General features: G+C 42.7%; 1 protein-coding gene across 6 annotated transcripts in view; it reads right to left on the bottom strand.

Annotated features, from left to right (window-relative positions):
* The window catches only part of MTA1 (metastasis associated 1), a 427,965-nt gene that overhangs the window by 354,262 nt on the left and 52,497 nt on the right, over nt 1–21,206 (bottom strand). For all 6 annotated transcript variants that reach the window (XM_082242913.1, XM_082242912.1, XM_082242916.1 and 3 more), the window contains exon 3: nt 17,263–17,356. In XM_082242913.1, coding sequence (XP_082099039.1) covers nt 17,263–17,356 — 94 coding nt within the window. The remainder of the gene's footprint in view (nt 1–17,262; nt 17,357–21,206) is intronic.

Here is a 21,206-nt window from a genome sequence, read left to right on the forward strand (position 1 = left end):
GGAAGGCCCCTCATCTATGACGTGGCACCTTGCCCTTAGAGGACTGAGGGAGAAGAGTACTCTTCTCCCATGTAAGGCCTTTTATCAACTCCTCCAGAGGATCCAAACAACCTCTCCCCCAAATAGGGAAGATCTGTCAAAGTCTTTTTAGAAGCCTTGTCCGCAGACCAGCTTTTCAACCACACCATGCGTCTAATCGCAATTCCCATTGCTGACACTCTGGCCACAAGGGGACACCAGGGCTTGAGCCATCTGGTCCATTAGTTCCAGTACCGCTGGGGGGAGCTGTTCAGCTTCCAAGTTACCTCCCAGTAACTTCACCCATTCAGTAACCGTCTGTGACACCATGACATTCACAAATATTGGTTTTAAAATGGAACCCGCAAGCATGTGCAGATGGTGGGATAGAGACTCCACTCGTCGATCCACAGGGTATGCGAAGGCCGGGGATTCTTCCACCGGAACCACAGTAGACTTATTCAGCCTGGAATACGGGTGATCACGGCGGCACGGTCCACCTAGTGGAAACTGCATCTGCAAAAGGATAACGGTGTTTAAAGCGCTTAGGCACCACAAACTATGTGCTTGATGAGCTGCCATTGTACATTGACAATATCAAAAAAATATGGACAAGGGAACACCTTACCCGATTTTGGGATTTGCGGGATCCAAAAGACAACTGCGAACCTGGCGCTGTAGATTCATCAGCCAATTTAAAAAATTTACGAACTTAAACTATAAGTGCTTCCACTAATGCGCGTTTCCGCAGAGCGGCGGATGAGGCCAGGTCCTCTTCACCATCAGAATGCAACAACTCCAACCCCCACAGGGTGGGGTGCGTCTGTGGCGGCCAATTCTGCCTCAGAATTTAAAGGAAACTACCGAGGGAGGCGAAGGCAGAGGGCGTTTGCGTCTAGCAACGCTTTTGCATACAAAATTATGAATTTTTAGACTGTATTACGCTATGAATCCTTGCATTTATTTTCATGTCTATTGGAACCTGTCTACCATCTGGAAGCCTACCTGAATGAACAATTTTGGTGGTTTATACCTGGTGGGTTATATCCCCCAAAAGTGCTATAGGCTTCTCCATAAATTTGGAGGCCAATACATTTTGGTAAGCGGCCATTCCTTTATCACATTGGTAGAGGGACTGAAGAACTTGAGTGCATCTAGAAAGATTCCCATTAGAGACTCCTTTATCCTTTTCATTTGGATTATTTTTTTGGGACTCTTTTGTGCGTTATTGAATTATTGCATTTATTTATCGCACTCCACCTTTTCAGGATTAATCATATGAACACCTTTTGCTTATTTAGTTCATCAATGATCAGCACTTAATTTGATATATTTATTTGTTTATAGTTTTAAAATCTAGTTTGAGACATTTTTTAGTGCACATTATAGGTTGAGCGCAGCTGGGTTATACTTCACTGTATAATATATTTTTCATTTATCACGTTTTCACGTTTATGCTGCGGCTCCTATATAGGTTTTTATCAACCTTCTCCTTTTACGTTTGCACTTTAGTTTGTTGGGGGTTTTGATTATTTGTTGCGCGGGTACTATTGGCGCTTAACGTCAATAGATCCATTTATATCTTCTGAATTTGTTTCAGTGCATCTGCAGCAATGGAAATTTTTAATTTTATGAATAATAGAGACTCTAAGGATCTCTTTTCTGCACAAAACATAGCTTCCAAAGACATGGAACAAAATTTAAAAACACTCAAAAGCACATTAGATAAAAAGATTCGGGTCTGGTGGGATGTAGACACCTTCGAACATTACCATAAAATGAAAATTACCCCTAGGAGGTTGAGGTGGGACTTAGGCCCAAATGATGGACTTGTTGATCCTGACCTCAACCAAGATTGGTACAGTTTCTTTAATTCAAGCGAATCACGGTTACTTAGTCTTATTATCGCTAGGATAAAGTCTAAGATGACCAAATTAGAAACTAAAATTAGTGAACTTAAAACCAATCTTGAGACTTTTAAAGAAACGCCCGAGTTTTTAGCAAAAACTGCACAAACACAAAAGTTTTTAGAAAAAGTAGACAGGGACACCAGAAACAAGAAAAATAAAAAATATCAGAGAGACCTTAAAGACTATAATGAGTCGAAAGTTTACAAGTGGCAAGATATTCCTGTTGAACAGGTCATTAATTCAACCCATTCTTCCCCTGTAATGGTAAATGGGTTAGAAAGGTTTAATAATCCGAACTATACACCCATTGGGGGTTCCCCAGGCTTTGACCTGGAAAGACCCCAGAATTCCTTTATTTCGAGGTCAAATGATCAAGAAACCCCCTACCAAAATAGGTATGATTCGGAATTCTATTAGGGCGTACCAACCCAAAATAGGTATTCACCCCTAGCTGATTCTCCATATGGTTATCAACAACCGGAGGATTTTAAGAGGAGGGGGCGGGGTGCCCCCACTGGTTCAAGAGGGAGAGGCTCAGGCCACCCCTACAGGGCACAGAGGGGACACAGGGGAGGAAGAAGGGGCCAACAAGGCCACCGTGGGAGAGGTTCCCACAATTGGTGGAGACCCCCTCATCATCCCCAGGGTCCCCAGAGAGCAAAGTGGGGGGGCAACGCCCACCATTATCAAACCTTGTGGGATACCCCTCAGAGAGGAAATCAAGAAAACCGAGAAGAGACTGTAGGGGTGGAAGAAAGATTCAAAACCTAAAGAAAAGAGAGAACACTAGGCAGTGGCATTTTTAATTTAAGTAAACGCAACTTTTTCACAAAATTAATTAAGAGTTTTAGATCTTGGTTTAAAATATGCACCTGACAAAAAGGAGTAGATAAATTTCATACTTTCATTGATATTGAAAAATACATTAGAAAGTTAAAAACTATGAAAATTTTTTTACAGAAAAACCACCTACAGGAACCAATCCAGCCAGTAATTATGAGGATAGTGGTCTTAGGAATGCTTCCACCTTTAATCCTCTAGTTGCATCCAACCATCATTTAGAAGTTTTCAGAAACATGGTTGAAGATGATGTTCGGAAATTAAAGCCTAAACATTATTTTGCCAAAAAGAGATTTTGACAAAGGTATAGAGGATTTAGAAAGAAGGAAAGATATCGTGATAAGACCAGCCGATAAGGGTGGCGGGATTGTGATCTTGAATAAGGGTGATTATCTGAAGGAATTGGATAGGTTGGTGGGTGACGTAGTTACCTATAAAAAATTGAAAACAAATCCAACCATGAAACTTAAAACCAAGTTGGAGAAATTGGTCAAGAAAGCTAAGGACAATGTAATTCTTTCCAAAAAAGAGGCTAGGTATCTCGTGCCTGAAGCTCCACGGTTGCCAACTATTTACCAGTTACCCAAGATACACAAGCATAGGACCAGTCCCCCTGGTAGGCCCATTATTAATGGGACTGGTTCTGCGTTTTCTAGAATTGGTGAATATGTGGACCACTTCTTGCAGCCTATAGTACCCACCTATCCATCACATCTACGAGATACTAAGCATCTCATTAACATCTTAGAAGATCTCCAGTTACAGACTGAAACATTCATGGTGACTATAGACGTTGAGTCTCTGTATACCAGCTTGAGACAACAGGATGTCCTTTGCACAACCATGTCTGCCCTAAATCATAAAACTAAAATTAAGAGTGCTCAGAAGAAGTTTATTTATGAATCGCTGGATCTAGCAACGAGTAATAATTACTTCTGGCACCAAGGCTCCTGCTTTAACCAAACACCTAGCATGGCGAATATCTTATTAGGAGAGTGGGAAGAAGCGACAATTTTTTCTAGACCTGAACCCTCCCTGAAGCTATATAAGAGGTACATTGATGACCTCCTGGTCCTTTGGGAAGGATCTGAAGATTCACTCAAGGAATTTAAAGAGAAGTTGAATCACAATGAATATGGGTTAATCTTCTCTGCTTCTTAGAGCAAACAGGAGGTCCACTTTTTAGACCTGACACTAGTGAAAAAAAAATCTGAATAGTATTAGTACAAAAAACCTTCTTTAAAGATACAGATAAGAATAGTTTTATACCCACAAAAAGTTGCCACCACCCACAGTGGCTGGGAGCCATTCCTAAAGGGCAATGTATGCGCATACGGCGCAATTGTAAACAGGAGGAAGATTATATTGCTCAGTCTGACATACTGGTTAATAGATTTACTGAAAAAGGTTATAATAGATGTGAAATATTGAAGGTAAGAGATAATGTTAAAAGAATCCCAAGGAGAGATCTTCTGAGTGAAAAAGAAAAAAGAAATGGAAACAAAGGGGATTTTGCCATCCTCACTACTTTTAAATTGAAACTATAAGCAAATAGAAGCCATAATATGCAAACATTGGCCTATTTTACAGAAAGATAGAACTCTTAATTCCATCAAAACCTCACTTTATTTATCGTAAGGTGCAAAACCTAAGACATAATTTAGCGCCTAATGTTGCTGATCCCCCGAAAAAGTTGGTTACTTTTTTAGACCAAAAAGGTTTTTACCCTTGCAAAAGGTGCAAGGTATGTAGAACTACAAAAAACTACAAGAAATTGACGCAATTCAAGTCGCATACCACAGGTCAAATGTACAACATCAAGAAATGTATATCTTGCCATTCCATTCATGTTACCCATTTGTTAGCATGCCCCTGTGGGCTCCAATATATTGGGAGGACCACTCGGAAACTCAAAACCCGAATTAATGAGCACCTCAACAAAATTAAAAAAGGGATATCCCAAGCACAGCCTATCCAATAATAATTTTCGGCTTTTTCATAAATCGGGACCCCAGTTGCTTATTTGTCTGTGGGATTGATAAAATAGAACCCCATTGGAGGGGAGGTAACCTCACTCAAAGAATATCTAAGAACGAAACAGAGTGGATTCATCGGCTTAATACTATGCAACCTCTAGGTTTAAAATATTGACATCAATTTGAATTGCTTTATTTCTAATTATTAAAATAGATTTTTTGGTAACCTTTTGCAGTTTTAGGAATTTTTCATTTTTACAATTTTATTTTAATTGGTTTATTTATTCTTAATTCTATAATACCAATATTCTGTCCATACGATAAAGTTCATTCTGTAATTATTATGTACTATATTCTTTATATCTTGAGGGGGTTTCTTCTTTGTTATTCCCCTTTACCGTTTACTTTTGTGACATAATATGCACTGAGATAAATAAAATAAGATAAACAATTAATTATATTAAATTATTCTATTTAAAATTTATATCCATTTATTAATATTAAATATACAATTTTAATTATTGCCACTATCTAGGTTCCTATCCCAACCTAATTATTATTGGGAAGAAACATAATATATATTATTGGATCTGATATGATTCCTCTCCAAAACTACCCAGGCTTCAATATAAATTTTATCCTGGTTTAACCATTGATTGGGAAGAAATATAATATAAATTTATTGGAATTGGTACGTTTCTTATAAAATAAATAAATTATTTAAAAAAAAAAATAATATTTTTAAATACATGTTATAAATGAATTAATTTCTAATATTAATATGGTTTTCTTAAAATTAAAGTATTTTAAAATATTTTGATATTTTAAAATATATTTTTAAAATGTTCTCTTCAGATTTATGATAGGTATCTTATGATGATAATTCGTTTGATTTTAATATGTTTATTGCTGTATTAAGATTCACCTATTGTGGTTTATCCTCGTACAACTAACCTATCCTAGCCCCGTCATTTATCAAAATTTTGCCTAATTATATATATATATATATATATATATATATATATATATATATATATATATATATATATATATATATATATATATTATATATACACACACACACACACACACACTGTGCCTTGCAAAAGTATTCGGCCCCCTTGAACTTTGCGACCTTTTGCCACATTTCAGGCTTCAAACAAAGATATAAAACTGTAATTTTTTGTGAAGAAACCACAGCAAGTGGGACACAATCATGAAGTGGAACGAAATTTATTGGACATTTTAAACTTCGTTGTTCGCAAATAAAAAACTGAAAAATTGGGCGTGCAAAATTATTCAGCCCCTTTACTTTCAGTGCAGCAAACTCTCTCCAGAAGTTCAGTGAGGATCTCTGAATGACTAATGATGATAAATAGAATCCACCTGTGTGTAATCAAGTCTCCGTATAAAAACGCACCTGCACTGTGATAGTCTCAGAGGTCAGTTTAAAGCGCAGAGAGAATCATGAAGAACAAGGAACACACCAGGCAGGTCCGAGATACTGTTGTGGAGAAGTTTAAAGCCGGATTTGGATATAAAAAAGATTTCCCAAGCTTTAAACATCCCAAGGAGCACTGTGCAAGCGATAATATTGAAATGGGAGTATCAGACCACTGCAAATCTACGAAGACCTGGCCGTCCCTCTAAACTTTCAGCTCATACAAGGAGAAGACTGATCAGAGATGCAGCCAAGAGGCCCATGATCACTCTGGATGAACTGCAGAGATCTACAGCTGAGGTGGGAGACTCTGTCCATAGGACAACAATCAGTCGTATACTGCACAAATCTGGCCTTTATGGAAGAGTGGCAAGCAGAAAGCCATTTCTTAAAGATATCCATAAAAAGTGTCGTTTAAAGTTTGCCACAAGCCACCTGGGAGACAAACCAAACATGTGGAAGAAGGTGCTCTGGTCAGATGAAACCAAAAATCAAACTTTTGGGCAACAATGCATAACGTTGTTTGGCGTAAAAGCAACACCGCTCATCACCCTGAACACACCATCCCCACTGTCAAACATGGCGGTGGCAGCATCATGGTTTGGGCCTGCTTTTCTTCAGCAGGGACCGGGAAGATGGTTAAAATTGATGGGAAGATGGATGGAACCAAATACAGGACCATTCTGGAAGAAAACCTGATGGAGTCTGCAAAAGACCTGAGACTGGGATGGAGATTTGTCTTCCAACAAGACAATGATCCAAAACAAAGCAAAATCTACAGTGGAATGGTTCACAAATAAACATATCCAGGTGTTAGAATGGCCAAGTCAAAGTCCAGACCTGAATCCAATCGAGAATTTGTTGAAAGAACTGAAAACTGCTGTTCACAAATGCTCTCCATCCAACCTCACTGAGCTCGAGCTGTTTTGCAAGGAGGAATGGGCAAAAATTTCAGTCTCTCGATGTGCAAAACTGATAGAGACATACCCCAAGCGACTTACAGCTGTAATCGCAGCAAAAGGTGGCGCTACATAGTATTAACTTAAGGGGGCTGAATAATTTTGCACGCCCAATTTTTCAGTTTTTTATTTGTTAAAAAAGTTTGAAATATCCAATAAATTTCGTTCCACTTCATGGATTGTGTCCCACTTGTTGTGGATTCTTCACAAAAAATTACAGTTTTATATCTTTATGTTTGAAGCCTGAAATGTGGCAAAAGGTCACAAAGTTCAAGGGGGCCGAATATCGCAAGGCACTGTATTTATATAATCAAATTAAGGGCATATTTGGTTTTCCACGTTATTTATTGCCCTTCTTCCGGGTGGGCATGGGTAATCTGATTAACAGCGGACAACTCTTACGGGTTGGGAGGGCCTTAATGTATTGGCGGAGGCGAATTGGTTGCTAGAGGAGGCTTGCCGCTATTTATATGAATGGTTGTGACTGCGATCATATGACCCTTGATGACGACAGCCTTACGTGATGATGAAACGCGTCAGGTCTTCTGATCGCAACCACGCTACTACGTCACTTCCGGGATCGGGTGGTACCAAATTGGAACGCGGAAGCGGCGTCCACCGTGCAGTCCACGATCCGTGACATCTGATATGCGCTTTTTGCTTATGAGAATGTAAGTGTATTTGCTTTTATTTGAATAAACCCGTGCTGATGTACTTCACCATGTGAGCCCCTTGTTCTTTTGCATAACAATTGAGGAATACAGAATTTTTGCTGTGAGGTTCATGTCCGCTGGATACCATATGTGAGCCCCTTCTGTCCTGCCTTGTATACGCTGAGGAACACAGTATTTGGCCGCAAGATTAAGTGTGGTGAATATCATATCGGGTTACAGACAGTTACCTGTTTCTGAACATCAGTCCTGTACACAACTTGATCTGCCTACACTGACCCCCTATAATTAAGGGGTCTGTGAGCTCTGGTAAGCATTTGTGCACACCGGGTGGTCCTGCGTCTTGGTGGAGGGACTGAAGAGCTTGAGTGCATCTGGAAAGATTCCCATTAGAGACTCCTTTATCCATTTCATTTGGATTGTTTTTTTGGGACTTTCTTTTGTGTGTTATTGAATTATTGCATTTATTGCACTCCACCTTTCCAGGATTAATAATATGAACACATTTTGCTTATTTAGTTCATCACTGATCAGCACTTAATTTGATATATTTGTTTATAGTTTTAAAATCTAGTTTGAGACATTTTTTAGTGCACATTATAGGTTGAGCGCAGCTGGGTTATACTTCACTGTATAATATATTTTTCTTTTCCTTTATCACATTTGTTGGTGCCTTTACCCATCAAGATCTGGGAAGACTCGTTTTATTTGCATGCTGGGACTTGGGATATCTTTCCTAAGGAAAGGGTTTTACTTCATCAGTGGAAATTGCTTTCACTTCTTTATTATATGGACACTCTGGATTTTTACGCACGTTCATTATTATATTTATATACAAGTTTTATCACTTTTTTTCCACCAGTGGTATGTTTGAATTTGTATTTTATACATATGTTATGCCACTTTGTTACTAGTGCTGCATGCACTTTTTACATCTGTGAGCTGCTGTTTTGTTTATTTTGAGGGTTCCATTTTGTATCCAGCGCAGATTTTTCCCCGCTCTATATCTTGCGTAGGGGACCCTTGCCAAGATCCTCATTGCCTTGTGCTTGATGACCTGGTGGTGCTGCCTGATGACCTGGTGGTGCTGCCAGCGCAGTGGGGATTGTAGCAGGGTTAAACTTTTTTGTGGGGTCCCCCTTGGGACTCAAAGTCTTTGGAGCACGTTTCCCCACCTGATTCCCTCTAAGGCTGCAAGGCCCTCCTGGCCCCAACCATCCATCCCATGACAGCAGTCCTGGAGTCCCTTGTGTCCCGGGTGGAGGCGGCTTGAGGGTGACGGGCTAGCAAAAAGCGTCCCCTGCCTTATCTGTCTCACCTGATCCTGAATCTGATTCGGCTGCCACAGACACGAGTCACCCTGCTGTGTCTGTAACCAGGCGCCTGGAATCCTCTGATCGGGAGGATGATTCCTCTGTCTGTGACCGCACAGGAAAAGGCGCTGGTGGATACACTGATTGTATCTGCGCGCGACACCCTAAAGATGGAGGATGCAGCTGAAGCTGCAACAGGTACCGTTTAGCACCCAAAAGCCATCCAGAGCGGCAAAAGGTATTTCTTTTCCCTGCCTATTTTGACAGCACTGTCGCAAAAGAGTGGGGAGGACCAAAGCCTCACCGTGAAGTCTCTAAACGCTTTTCTTGGCATTACCCCTATGAGGAGTCCTCCCTTAAGAAGTGGACTGTGCCATCAGTGGTGGACCCTCCAGTATCCAGATTAAACAAGGCAACCAAGATTCCGGTGGAAGGGTCCACATCCTTTAAGGATCCGGCTGACCGGAAGGCAGAGGTTGTGGCCCTCATTATGTACACCCTAGCTGGTTCGGCAAGGAGGCTGGTATTTACCATTGCCCTAGTGTCGCAAACTCTGACCGAGTGGGCTAAGCTCCTACGCCGTGACCTGGAGGGAGAACAGCTCCCTCCTGCTTTTGCTGAGCTGGCGGACCAGCTGGTTCAGGGGCTGCAGTTTATCTGTGATGCCTCTTTGGACGCGACTCCCCTGATGGCTCGCCTCTCTGTTTTGGCGGCGGTCCTTCAACGTGTCTTTTGGCTCAAATGCTGGTCTGCGGACCAGACTTCTAAAAATGCCTTGACTGATTTTCCCTTTCAAAAGGAGATCACCTGTTTGGAGCTACCCTGGATGACATCTCACGGGGGGGAAAGAGTACCTTTCTTCTGCAGGCTACCAAGGGCAAGGAACCTCGTCGTAGACGTGGACCTTCCTTCTTGGCTCACAAGTTTTCATCCCTCAAGGTCGACTGACAAGGGCTCTAAGCCTTTCAGGGCCTCCTCTGGCGGATCCAAATGAACCTGGTCTGGCAAGACGTGAGCGGGCTTCTCCAGACCTGCGGACAAGGCTCCTTAGGAGGAGGGGTGGGGGGGGGACATTTTCGCTGGTTTCCGGACTCGTGGACTTCCCTGGTGCAAGACAAGTGGGTCCACAAAGTCATTTGGTCCGGCTACAAGATGGAGTTTCCTTCTTGTCCCTCGGCAAGGTTTTTTCCTTTCAACCTGCACCTGTCCCCCAGCCCGCTTACAGGGTCTGTAATGGGGCGGTACAGGACCTGTTCCTTCGAGGGGTGATTGTCCCATTTCAGAGTTTGAAACATTTTCAGGGTTTCTACTCAAACCTGTTCACAGTCCCCAGGAAGGAAGCCAAAGTAGTTCACCAGGAGGATCTCCGACACTGGCTAGCGATAGTGAGTAAAGAAACAAACAGAAATATTCTTAAAAGAATAAAAAACTGAGACCGAAGTCCCAGCAGAAAACCTAGGTGCTACTCCTTCACTAGGCAGCAAGAAAATGTCTTGTGGTAGAGTGTGTGTGGGGGTTATGCTGGAATGGACAGCCCCCTGTAGGCATGTCAGTGAATTTTTCTCACTACCTAGTACTTTCTCTTGTAGATGGCACATAACCCAATGGTTAAGAAGCAAAAGAGCTGCGTCTGTCAATGGACAATGGAGAAATATGGTTTTCTTTTTTCAAAATGTTTTGCTTTTTTCCCCATTTATATCACAAAAAAAGGTGATCTAATACTACCAAAGGAAAACTAATGTGTGAAAAAAAAATGGGTATAAATTTTGTTTGGGTACAGCGTTGCATGACCGTACAATTACCAGGTAAAGTAGTGCAGTGCTGAATAGCAAAAAACAGCCTGGTCAAAAAAAGGGGGAATATTTTCTGGAGCTTAAGTGGTTAAACTGAACAGTTTAAGGAAAAAAAAAAAAAAAAAAGTACAGTAAACCCTCGCTGCATCGCGGTTCAGTTTTTGCGGTCCCGGTATATTGCGTTTTTTTTCTGTAATGTTATTTTACTATATAAATCATTGAAAATTAAATATTTTTGTGTTTTCCATAGCTCTTGCTCTGTCTCTCAGTATCTTTTATGTGTTTAAATTAGATTCTATTGTTTTAAAAGTGTGTTTAAAGACCTAAAAGTTTTAAAAGTACAGTGACAGTAAAAAAAAAAAAAAAAAAAAAAAAAGCCTACAGTGTATTTTAATAGGGTTTTTCTAATTTGCGGATTTGCACTTTTCGCGGGTGGGTTCGGAATCGGAACGTAACCCCCGCGATGGAGGGGGGGGGGGGTTTACTGTAATTTTGAAATGAATGGCAGCAACATCTCTCAAAGATGGGATAAAAACATGTTTACAATGGTGTAGCATCCTCTCCAAACACTTTGCAAATAAAAGAAAAATAAATGTGCGCGTGTCCCCTTTTAGGCCTCATGCACACTGAACGTTTTTGAAGCTGCTGTTAGCAGCGTCAGACGTTTTTTTTTGCAGCTGCAGAACGCCCATCCATGTTATTCTATGGCCTCATGCACACATAGAGCTTTTAGGAGCTCCAAGTGGCATAGGCGTTTTACAGCTCCAAAAAAAACCCAGGAACTGTGCTTTCTGGAGCTGCAGCGTCAAGCTGTAAAAACGTCCGACGCTGCTAAAGGCTGAATAACGTTGCTTAACGTGCGTTAAGCCACGTTGTACGTTTTTTTTTCTTCCATTCAAAAATCAATGGTTCCCTATGGGAGCCTATTGATTTGAATGGAAGTCGCACCGTAAGTCGGATCAGGATGATCCAACTTGCGCTGTGAGAATCTTGAGGGGGAACTCCACGCCAAAATGGGGAAAAAACGGTGTGGGGTTCCCCCCAGATTCCAAACCAGGCCCTTCGGGTCTGGTATGGAATTTCAGGGTAGCCCCACGCTGAAAAACGGCGTGGGGTCCCCCCCAAAATCCATACCAGACCCTTATCCGAGCATGCAGCCCAGCAGGCCAGGAAAGGGGAGGGGATGAGCGGCTCCACCCCCCCTGGACCATACCAGGCCACACGCCCTCAACATGGGGGGGTGTGGGTGCTTTGGGGCAGGGAGCTCTTTAACAAGGGGGCCCCCCAGATCCCGGACCCCCTCCCTATGTGAATGGGTATGGGAGCGGAGAAGACCGGATGAAGATTTTTAATAAACTTTTCAAAATGTCTCCGGTCGTTATTTACATACACTGCCCTTTATGGGGTGAATGGGTAGGGGTGCAGTGTACCCCATACCCATTCACATAGGGAGGGGGACCAGGGGTCTGCGGGGCCCCATTGTTAAAGGGAGCTTCCAGATTCTGATGAGCCCCCTGCCCGCAGACCCCCACAACCACCGGCCAGGGTTGTGGGGATGAGGCCCTTGTCCTCATCAGCATGGGGGCAAGGTGCTTTGAGGTGGGGGGGGTGCAGAGCCCCCCCTGCCCCAAAGCACCCACACCCCCCCATGTTGAGGGCGTGTGGCCTGGTATGGTCCAGGGGGGTGGGGCCGCTCGCTCGTCCCCTCCCCTTTCCTTGCCTGCCGGGCTGCATGCTCGGATAAGGGTCTGGTATGGATTTTGGGGGGGACCCCACGCCGTTTTTTCGGCATGGGGCTACCCTCAAATTCCATACCAGACCCAAAGGGCCTGGTTTGGAACCTGGGGGGGGAACCCCACGCCGTTTTCTTTCCCCCATTTTGGCGTTGAGTTCCCCCTCAAGATTCTCACAGCGCAGGTCGCGCCGCAAGTCGGATCATCCTAATCCGACTTGCGGTGCGACTTCCACTCGCATCAATAGGCTCCCATAGGGATCTATTGATTTTGAATGGAGGCAGAAAAAAACGCTGCTAAAAGCTACATGGCCAAACGTGCAATAACGCTAATGGAAAAAGCTACTGAAAGCACGTTTTTACAGCTGCTTTTTCCCGGCGTCAAGAAACAGCTTTGGAGCTCGTTTTTATGACGCCCTGTGTGCATGGAGCCTTAATGCAATCCCAAAGTGAAACAAAACAAAAAACACAAAACGCAAATAAGAGCAGAGCATAACTACTCTGTAAATGTCTGGGAACGGAGGTGACCAGTTGCTGGAGTTTGGAGCGAGGAATGTTTATCCTATTCTTGTCCGCTGTAGGGTTCTAACTGCTCAACAGTTTTGTCGTATTTTTCATTTCAAGAGTAGTCAAATATTTTCAATTGTCGAAAAGTCTGGACTGCAGGCAGGCTAGTTAAGCACCCAGACTTCAACTATGAGGCCATGCTATTGTCATAGACGCAGTGCGGTTTGGAATTGTCCTGCTCAAATATGCAAGGCCTTCCTTGAAAAAGACATCTGAACGAGAGCTTAGGTTGCTCTGAAACTTGGATATATATCTTTCAGCATTGATGGCTCCTTTCCAGACGTGCAAGTCACCCATTCCATTCGCACAAATGCACCTCCCATACCATCATAGAAGCAAGCTTTCGAATGGAGTGCTGTTACCAAAGCCATTAGATCCCTCTCCTCTTTAGTCCAGAGGATGCAGCGCCCATAGCTGCCAAAAAGAATGCAAAAATTTGATTAGTCTGACCACAGAACAGTTTTCCACAGACCATTTTAACCACTTACGGACCGCTCACCGTGTATTCACGTCGGTACTTTGACGTTAAATACCGGGGTTATGGCAGCAGATCGCTGCCATAACCCCCGGTATTTTTTGAAACGGTGGGCAGTCTGCTTTAACCGGTTGCCGACCGCCGCACGACTATATACTGCGGCGGTCAGCCCCGGCCAGGCAGAGTGACGTATCGGTACGTCACTCGCCTGTCACTGACTTGCGAGCCTATCGCGGGCGGGCGCGCGCCCGCCGAGGCGCGCGCCCGCCGCGGCTCGTTCACAGGCAAGTCAGTGCGTGTGACCGGCGGACTCGATGTCCGCCAGTCACACTGCGATCGCTCCTGTGAAGGGAGAAAGACAGAGCAGCTTGTGTAAACAAGCTGCCTGTCAGTTCTCCCTGTGTAAAAGTGAAGATCTGTCCGTTCTACTATGTAGAACGGTGGATCTTTGCTTTTACACCAATAGGAATGTCCCTACACAGTTAGAAGCACGCCCCTAGGACACACTTAACCCCTCCCTGTCCAATAAAGTTAACCCCTTCCCTGCCAGTGTCATTTTTGCAGTAACAGTGCATATGTATAGCACTGATTACTGTAGTAATGTCACTGGTAACCCTAAAAGTGTCAAAAATGTCAGTCAAGGGTCCGATCTGTCCGCCGCAATGTCGCAGTACCGAAAAAAAAATCGCAGATCGCCGCCATTACGCGTTAAAAAAAAAAAACACCAAAAATGACAAAAATCTTTCCCTTTGTTAGTAAACGCGATAACTTTTGCGCAAACCAATCAAAATACGCTTTTTGCGATTTTTTTTACCAAACATAGGTAGCATAAAACAAATTGGCCGAAAAATGTTAAAAAATTTTGATTTTTACTTTTTTTTGGGGGGAATTTCATATAAAAAAATGTGAAAAATATTGTTATTTTTGCATAATTTACACTCTTTTTTTGTTTATAGCGCGTGATCAAAAAATCGCACAGGTGATCAAATACCACCAAAAGAAAGCTCTGTTTGTGGGAAAAAAAGGACGTCAAATTCGTTTAGGTACAGCGTCGCACGACCGCGCAATTGTCCGTTAAAGTCACGCAGTAAAAAAAAAAAAAAAAAATCGCAAAAAAACCCCTGGTCCTTTAGCAGCCAAATCCTCCGGGGCTTAAGTGGTTAACATAAGGGTGGTCCCAACGGCAGATTCCCTGTAGGATCACCTTTATGCCCCTCCCCCCCCCCCCGATCGTTTTCCCAACTTACTGGAGCCGTCGGTAGCAGGGAAAAATCATCCGGTCCGCTCTCCTCTCCGGCATAAAGTCGAGTGAGGGCAAGATGGCCCTCACTCGACTCTATGGCTTTGGGGGACCGGAGCGACGTCATAAGTGGCTTCCTAGCAACGGGTTTACACAGCCCATTTTTTTTTTCCCTTAATGAAAAAAATTATTTTTTTCTTTTTTAGTGTAAATGTGAGATTTGGTGTCTTTTTGAACCCAAATTTTTAAAAAAGAGATCCTGTCATGCTTATTTCTATTACAAGGGATGTTTACATTCCTTGTAACAGGAATAAAAGTGATCAAAAAAAAAAAAGAAGAAAATAAATAGGAAAAAAAAAAATAAATTAAAGCGCCCTGTCCCCGTTTGCTCACGCGCAGAAGCGTATGCATACGCAAGTCGCGCCAAATTATGTAAACAGTGTTCAAACATGTGAGGTATCGCTGCGATCGTTCGAGCAAGAGCAATAATTTGAGCCCTAGACCTCCTCTAACTCTAAACTGGTAACCTGTAGAAATTTGAGGATTTTTAAGTACCAATGTTTGTCGTCATTCCTCGAGCATGTGCAATTTTTAAGCATGACATGTTGGGTATTTACTCGGCGTAACATTATCTTTGACATGATAGAAAAAAATTGGGCTAACTCTACTGTTTAAGGTCCGGTCCTCAAGTGGTTAAATGACTTTTGAAGTCAGCAGTGTTTTTGGATCATATTTTGATATGGCTTTTCATTTATTTGCATGATAGATCTTCTAATTTGCATTTTTGGATAGCATGACAAACTGTGTTCACAGACAGTGATTTTTGGAAATGTTCCTGAGCCCATGCAGTAGTGATGTCCATCACAGAATCCTGCCTGTTTTTAATGCAGAGCCGTCTGAAGGCCCAAAGGGCATCCAATATTGCATTTCAACCTTATCTATAATGCTTAGCTTAGAGATTTCTTCAAAATTCTTGGAATCTTTTGATAATATGTACTTTAGATGATATGTTAAGTCTTTTCAATTTTACATTTTTAGATGATTGGTGAATCTCTACCCATCTTTACTTTTGAGACACACTGACTTTATAAAAAGATCTTTTTAGTCCCAATTATTTACTGATCTGCTGACAAATAACCAAAGTAGTTTCAAAATGTTATTTCAGCTCGTCCTTGCTAGTACCACTTACTTTGCCAGCTTTTAGTTGCTCTATCAACATTTTTGAGAAGTGTTTCTGCCATCAACTTCAAAACTACATTGTACACTGTATAAAAAATCATTTTTTCATTAGTCTTATGTAATATTCTAGTTTTCCGAGATACTGAATTTTGGGCTTTCACTAGCTGTAAGCCATAATCATCAAAATTAAAAAAAAGCAATGCTTCAAATATGTCACTCTGTGTGTAAAGCATCTATATAAAATATACGAGTTTAACAATTGGAAATTACTGAAATACATTATCTTTTTGGTGACATTCTAACTTTATAATATGCACCTGTATATGTGCTGTAGACAGACTAAACAGAAACTACAGCTTTTTGGTAAAGCCCATCATTCTACCGGATTTAGAAAAACAAATGAGGCCTTTAAAGAAAGGAATACACTCCCTACAGTCAAACATGATGGAGGTTCACTGATGTTTTGGGGTTGCTTTGCTGCTTCAGACACTTGACTGTCTTGACAGTGTGACAGTGTGAAAGGCAATATGAAATCTAAAGAATACCAAAGAATTCTGGGGTGCAATGTATGGCCCAGTGTCAGAAAGCTGGCTCTCCCATCAAAAGCCATGGTTCTTACAGCAGGACAATGACCCAAAGCACACATCAAAAAGAACTCAAAAAAGGTTTAAGACTAAGCGCTAGAGAGTACTGAACTGGCCAGCAATAAGTCTAGATCTAAATCCCATAGAGCACCTGTGGAGAGATGTCAAAACAGCAGTTGGGAAAAGGAACCCTTTCAATCTGAGCGACCTGGAGCAGTTGGTGAGAGAAGAGTGGTCCAAAATTCCAGTAGAGATGTGTAAGAAACTCATTGATGGTTACAGACAGCGAATGATTTCAGTTATTTTTTTCCAAGGGGTGTGCTACCAAATATAAAATTGAGGGTGCCAATAATTTTGTAAATTTTTTGAAGTTTTGCGTGGAATGTGTCAGATTTGGCTTGTTTCTCCAGTGGTGCATTATCTGACAGAAAAGCAGGGGTGCCATTATTTTTGTGTGTGTGTACTTACTAATCTATCCATCTATACATATTTTTAGATATAAATAAATAAAACTTTGTTGCACGTTGCAGTAACTGCCTCCAAATGGAATTCTATTTTACTTACTTGCATGTTTGTCTGCTAAAGAGATAAGAGTACTGGATATATCTCTTCTCCTATAGAAACAGACGACTTTCGCTTCCACATTTCCATTTGCAGTCTATCAATAAGAAAATACATAGGAGAAAAAAAAAAAAAAAAAAAAGTATTATTTCCACTATCCTTTAAAATTGATTCCTTTAAAAAAACCTATACATTAATAACTTATCACTTTCTGCTGTGCTAAGCAAAACTCACAAGGTCTTCCTTGGTAAGTTTTAAAGTATATCAAACCCCAAGAACAAAGATGTAAAATAGTGCAGCTTAACAGTCCTTCGATATGGTTAGAGCATTAGTTTTCTGTTTAAGGCCACAAACTCAGCAAGTACAGAAAAATACCTTTTGATACCTTGTCAGAAATGCTGTGTCCTTGTACAATGTAATTTTTCTTTCAAGCAATTTTCTTTAAGATGGCTTTACGCTGATCTGCTGTGCTTTGGCTGTAGCACTTCCCATAAACATCTATTCTGTACCATGTTTTAGTGTCCTTTCTGAGAGTGCACCAAAAGTACTTGCTTACAGGACTTTTGGTGCGCTTTTTGAAAGCCCACCAAAACCACAGGACATAATAGCTGCGCTTTTTCATAGACTTCTATTATGCCCCCTGGTTTTGCTGCATTTTTTTTAAAAGCGCACCATAAGTACATGCATGCAGGTACTTTTGATGCGCTCTCAGAAAACACACCAAAACTGCGGAACTCAATACAAGTCTATGGAAAAGCACAGCTAAAAAAAAATCGGCAGAAAAACTGGATTTTTGTCTTACGATAAAAAATGGATTTTTGTAAAATCTACCGTAAAATCCTTTTCTCTTAGCTCATTGACAGACGTAGTCCTCGGTGATACACCACCTTCGGGTTATGTTGCCTCCACAGGAGCAGGACTAGACAGGAAATTAAAAAGCTCTGGCCACACCCTAGGGGCAGTCCCAGAGGGTATATCCTCTCTCTCTCTGCCTCAGCAAATCAGTTATGTGAAAAAGCAGTCTTTAGAGATTTTAACCCAACCCAACTCAAAAACAGAGGGGCGGGGACTACGTCTGTCAATGAGCTAAGAGAAAAGGATTTTACGGTAAGATTTTACAAAAATCCATTTTTCTCTAGCGCTCATTGACAGACGTAGTCCTCGGTGATACACCACCTTCGGGACGTCCCAGAGCAGTATCACAAATGAGGGGTGGGAAAATGGAAATCAAATCCCAATCTAGAAGGCCCAACCGGTGCCAACTAGAAGTTTACAATGCTCATCCTTAATGATGAGACTCAACAAAAAAGAGAAAAATGTTTTTTTTTTTTTCTTCAAACAGAAAAAAACCCTCGAGGTAGACCACCGGTCTCCTCAAATTGCGGCCTGCAAAACCTTGCGGCCAAATGAGGCATCCGCCGATGCCGTCACATCAATATTATAGAATTTTGTAAAGGTATGTACCGACGACCAGGTGGCCGCCTTACATACCTGGACCACTGATGCCTGATGGCGAAAGGCCCAGGAAGTACTGAGCGCTCGAGTGGAGTGCGCCCTAACAGGGAACGGAGGACTCTGACCCTTAATAGAATAAGCCTGTACCACCGTTTGTCTAATCCATTTGGCAATGGTTGCGGCAGATGCAGGCAAACCCTTTCTGGGGCCATCCGTGATCACAAAAAGTGAATCCGTCTTACGGAATGATTCCGTAGCTTTCAGGTATACCCTGATTGCCCGAACCACATCTAAGGAATGCAACGCATGTTCCCGATGATGCTTGGGCTGAGGACACAAGGAAGGTAGTACAATATCTTCATTCAGATGAAAATCTGAAACCACCTTAGGAAGAAAAGATGGCTTAGGATGAAGTACTACCTTATCCCTATGAATCACTAGGTATGGGGACTGGCATGATAATGCAGCCAGTTCTGACACCCTGCGAGCAGAAGTAATAGCCACCAAGAAGGCCACCTTCTGGGATAAAGTAAGCAAGGGAATCTCCCTGATGTTTTCAAAGGGAGGTTTCTGTAGAACCGACAAAACCAAATTAAGATCCCAGGGCGGTAAGGGCGCGCGGACTGGAGGAGCCAGGTGCCGCACCCCCTGGATGAAATTCCGCACCAAGGACTTGGTAGCTAAAGGTTTCTGAAAGAAGATTGCTAATGCTGAAACTTGACCCTTGATGGTGCTCAAGGCTAGCTTCTGCTCAACCCCTTGTTGCAAAAAGGCCAATATTCGAGTCACCGAATAGGTACGTGGAGGAAATCCTAAAGATTCGCACCACGCAATATAAGTCTTCCATGTGTGATAATAGACCTTGCTGGAAGTCGCTTTCCTTGCTTTAATAAGGGTAGGAATGACTGAAGTAGACAAACCTCTGTCCTTCAGTACTTGGGTCTCAATGGCCAGGCCATTAAACCCAGCGACTGTAAAGCATGATGGTAAATTGGTCCTTGAGACCACAGACACTCCCTGAGACGAAGTTCCCACGGAACGTCTGTGACTAGCATGTCCAAGTCGGCCAGGCCGGCTTGAGGAGGCCAGCCTAAAATTTCTAGGACCACTGGCGCTGATAGAATCTGAACCAGGCGTCCCTAGAGGTATCTGGCCCCGACCATCCGAGAAAGTCTGGTCGTTTTCTGTTCCCACACATTTATCAGATACCTGATTGTTATCAGGAAGGGTGATCTTTTCTGGTTGAACCTCAGGGACCGAAGTCACCCGACTAGAGGCTACTTGGCCTATCTGGTCAACCAGATCCGATTCCTGTGAGGTATAGGGACTGATCTTAGGAAAAGGTAAAGGAAAAGATCTATTCAGGGAACGGTAACTACCGCTTCCTGTAGTACTTAAATGTTGGAAGGGAAGAATCGCACCGGTAGTAGTGGTTGAAGCTCGATCTAATGTCCTGAATACCGGTGAAAACGTCCCCCCACCCTGAAACCGGGTGGGGGCGCACCTTCAGGCTGTGTACTCCTTTGCTTCGGGTTTGGCTGGGTTGGTCCTCTGCTTGTCCGACCAGCCCTTCTTGAACCCTCCTGGAGGAGTCTTGCCTTTCCCGCTAGTACCAGCCGGGCGCCCTTTATGGGCGGTAAAGAAAGGTCCTCGCTTGTTGCGAGGTCCCTTAGCTTTAGCAGCCTGTGGCAAAAAAGTGCTCTTGCCCCCAGTGGCATCCTTGATGATTTCATCTAGGTTGGCCCCAAATAGACGATTCCCCTGAAAAGGGAGATTTGTCAAGGTCTTTTTGGAACCTAGGTCAGCTGACCAGCATTTTAACCACAGCACAGGTCTGAGGATCACCGCTGACATAGATGCATGCCCTAATAAGGGAGTAGTGTCCAAGGCTGCGTCACAGATAAACTGTAGCCCTTGTATAATCTGTTCCATCAAATCAGATGTTTCCTGGGGAATATCTTTTCCCCTAAGGTCTTGGCGTACCATTTTCGCCCATTCCGTAAGTGTTTGGGAAACTAGACCAATAACAATTACTGGTCTAAATGCTGACCCTATCAGAGAGAAGATGGTGCGGGACTCTGCTTCCATCTTTCGATCCACCGGATCCTTAAAGGACGAAGTGTCCTCCACTGGGATAACCGTGGCTTTATTCAGCCTGGAAATAGGTGGATCCACCACTGGTGGTACCGTCCATTTCTTAATGATGGATTCCTCAAACGGATAGCGTCTAGCAATACGCTTGGAAATAGTAAAGGTACGTTTAGAATGCTCCCATTCTCCTTTAATCTGATTACCGAAACATTTGGGTACAGGAAAAACCTTCACCGTTTTGATGGGCTTATTAGTACCAAAAGGAATCTCTGTTTCAGTTGCCTCTGCCGGTAAAGCCTCAAGTTTTAAGGTTTCCTGCACTGCCACAACTAGTGCGTCCACCAATGCTTCTTCCTGAATTATAGCAGGAGAAGAAGCGTCCTCCTCACTGTCTGAGGGGG

The sequence above is a fragment of the Pelophylax lessonae genome, assembly GCF_965119305.1.
Source record: "Pelophylax lessonae genome assembly, chromosome: 13".
Classification (NCBI taxonomy): domain Eukaryota; kingdom Metazoa; phylum Chordata; class Amphibia; order Anura; family Ranidae; genus Pelophylax; species Pelophylax lessonae.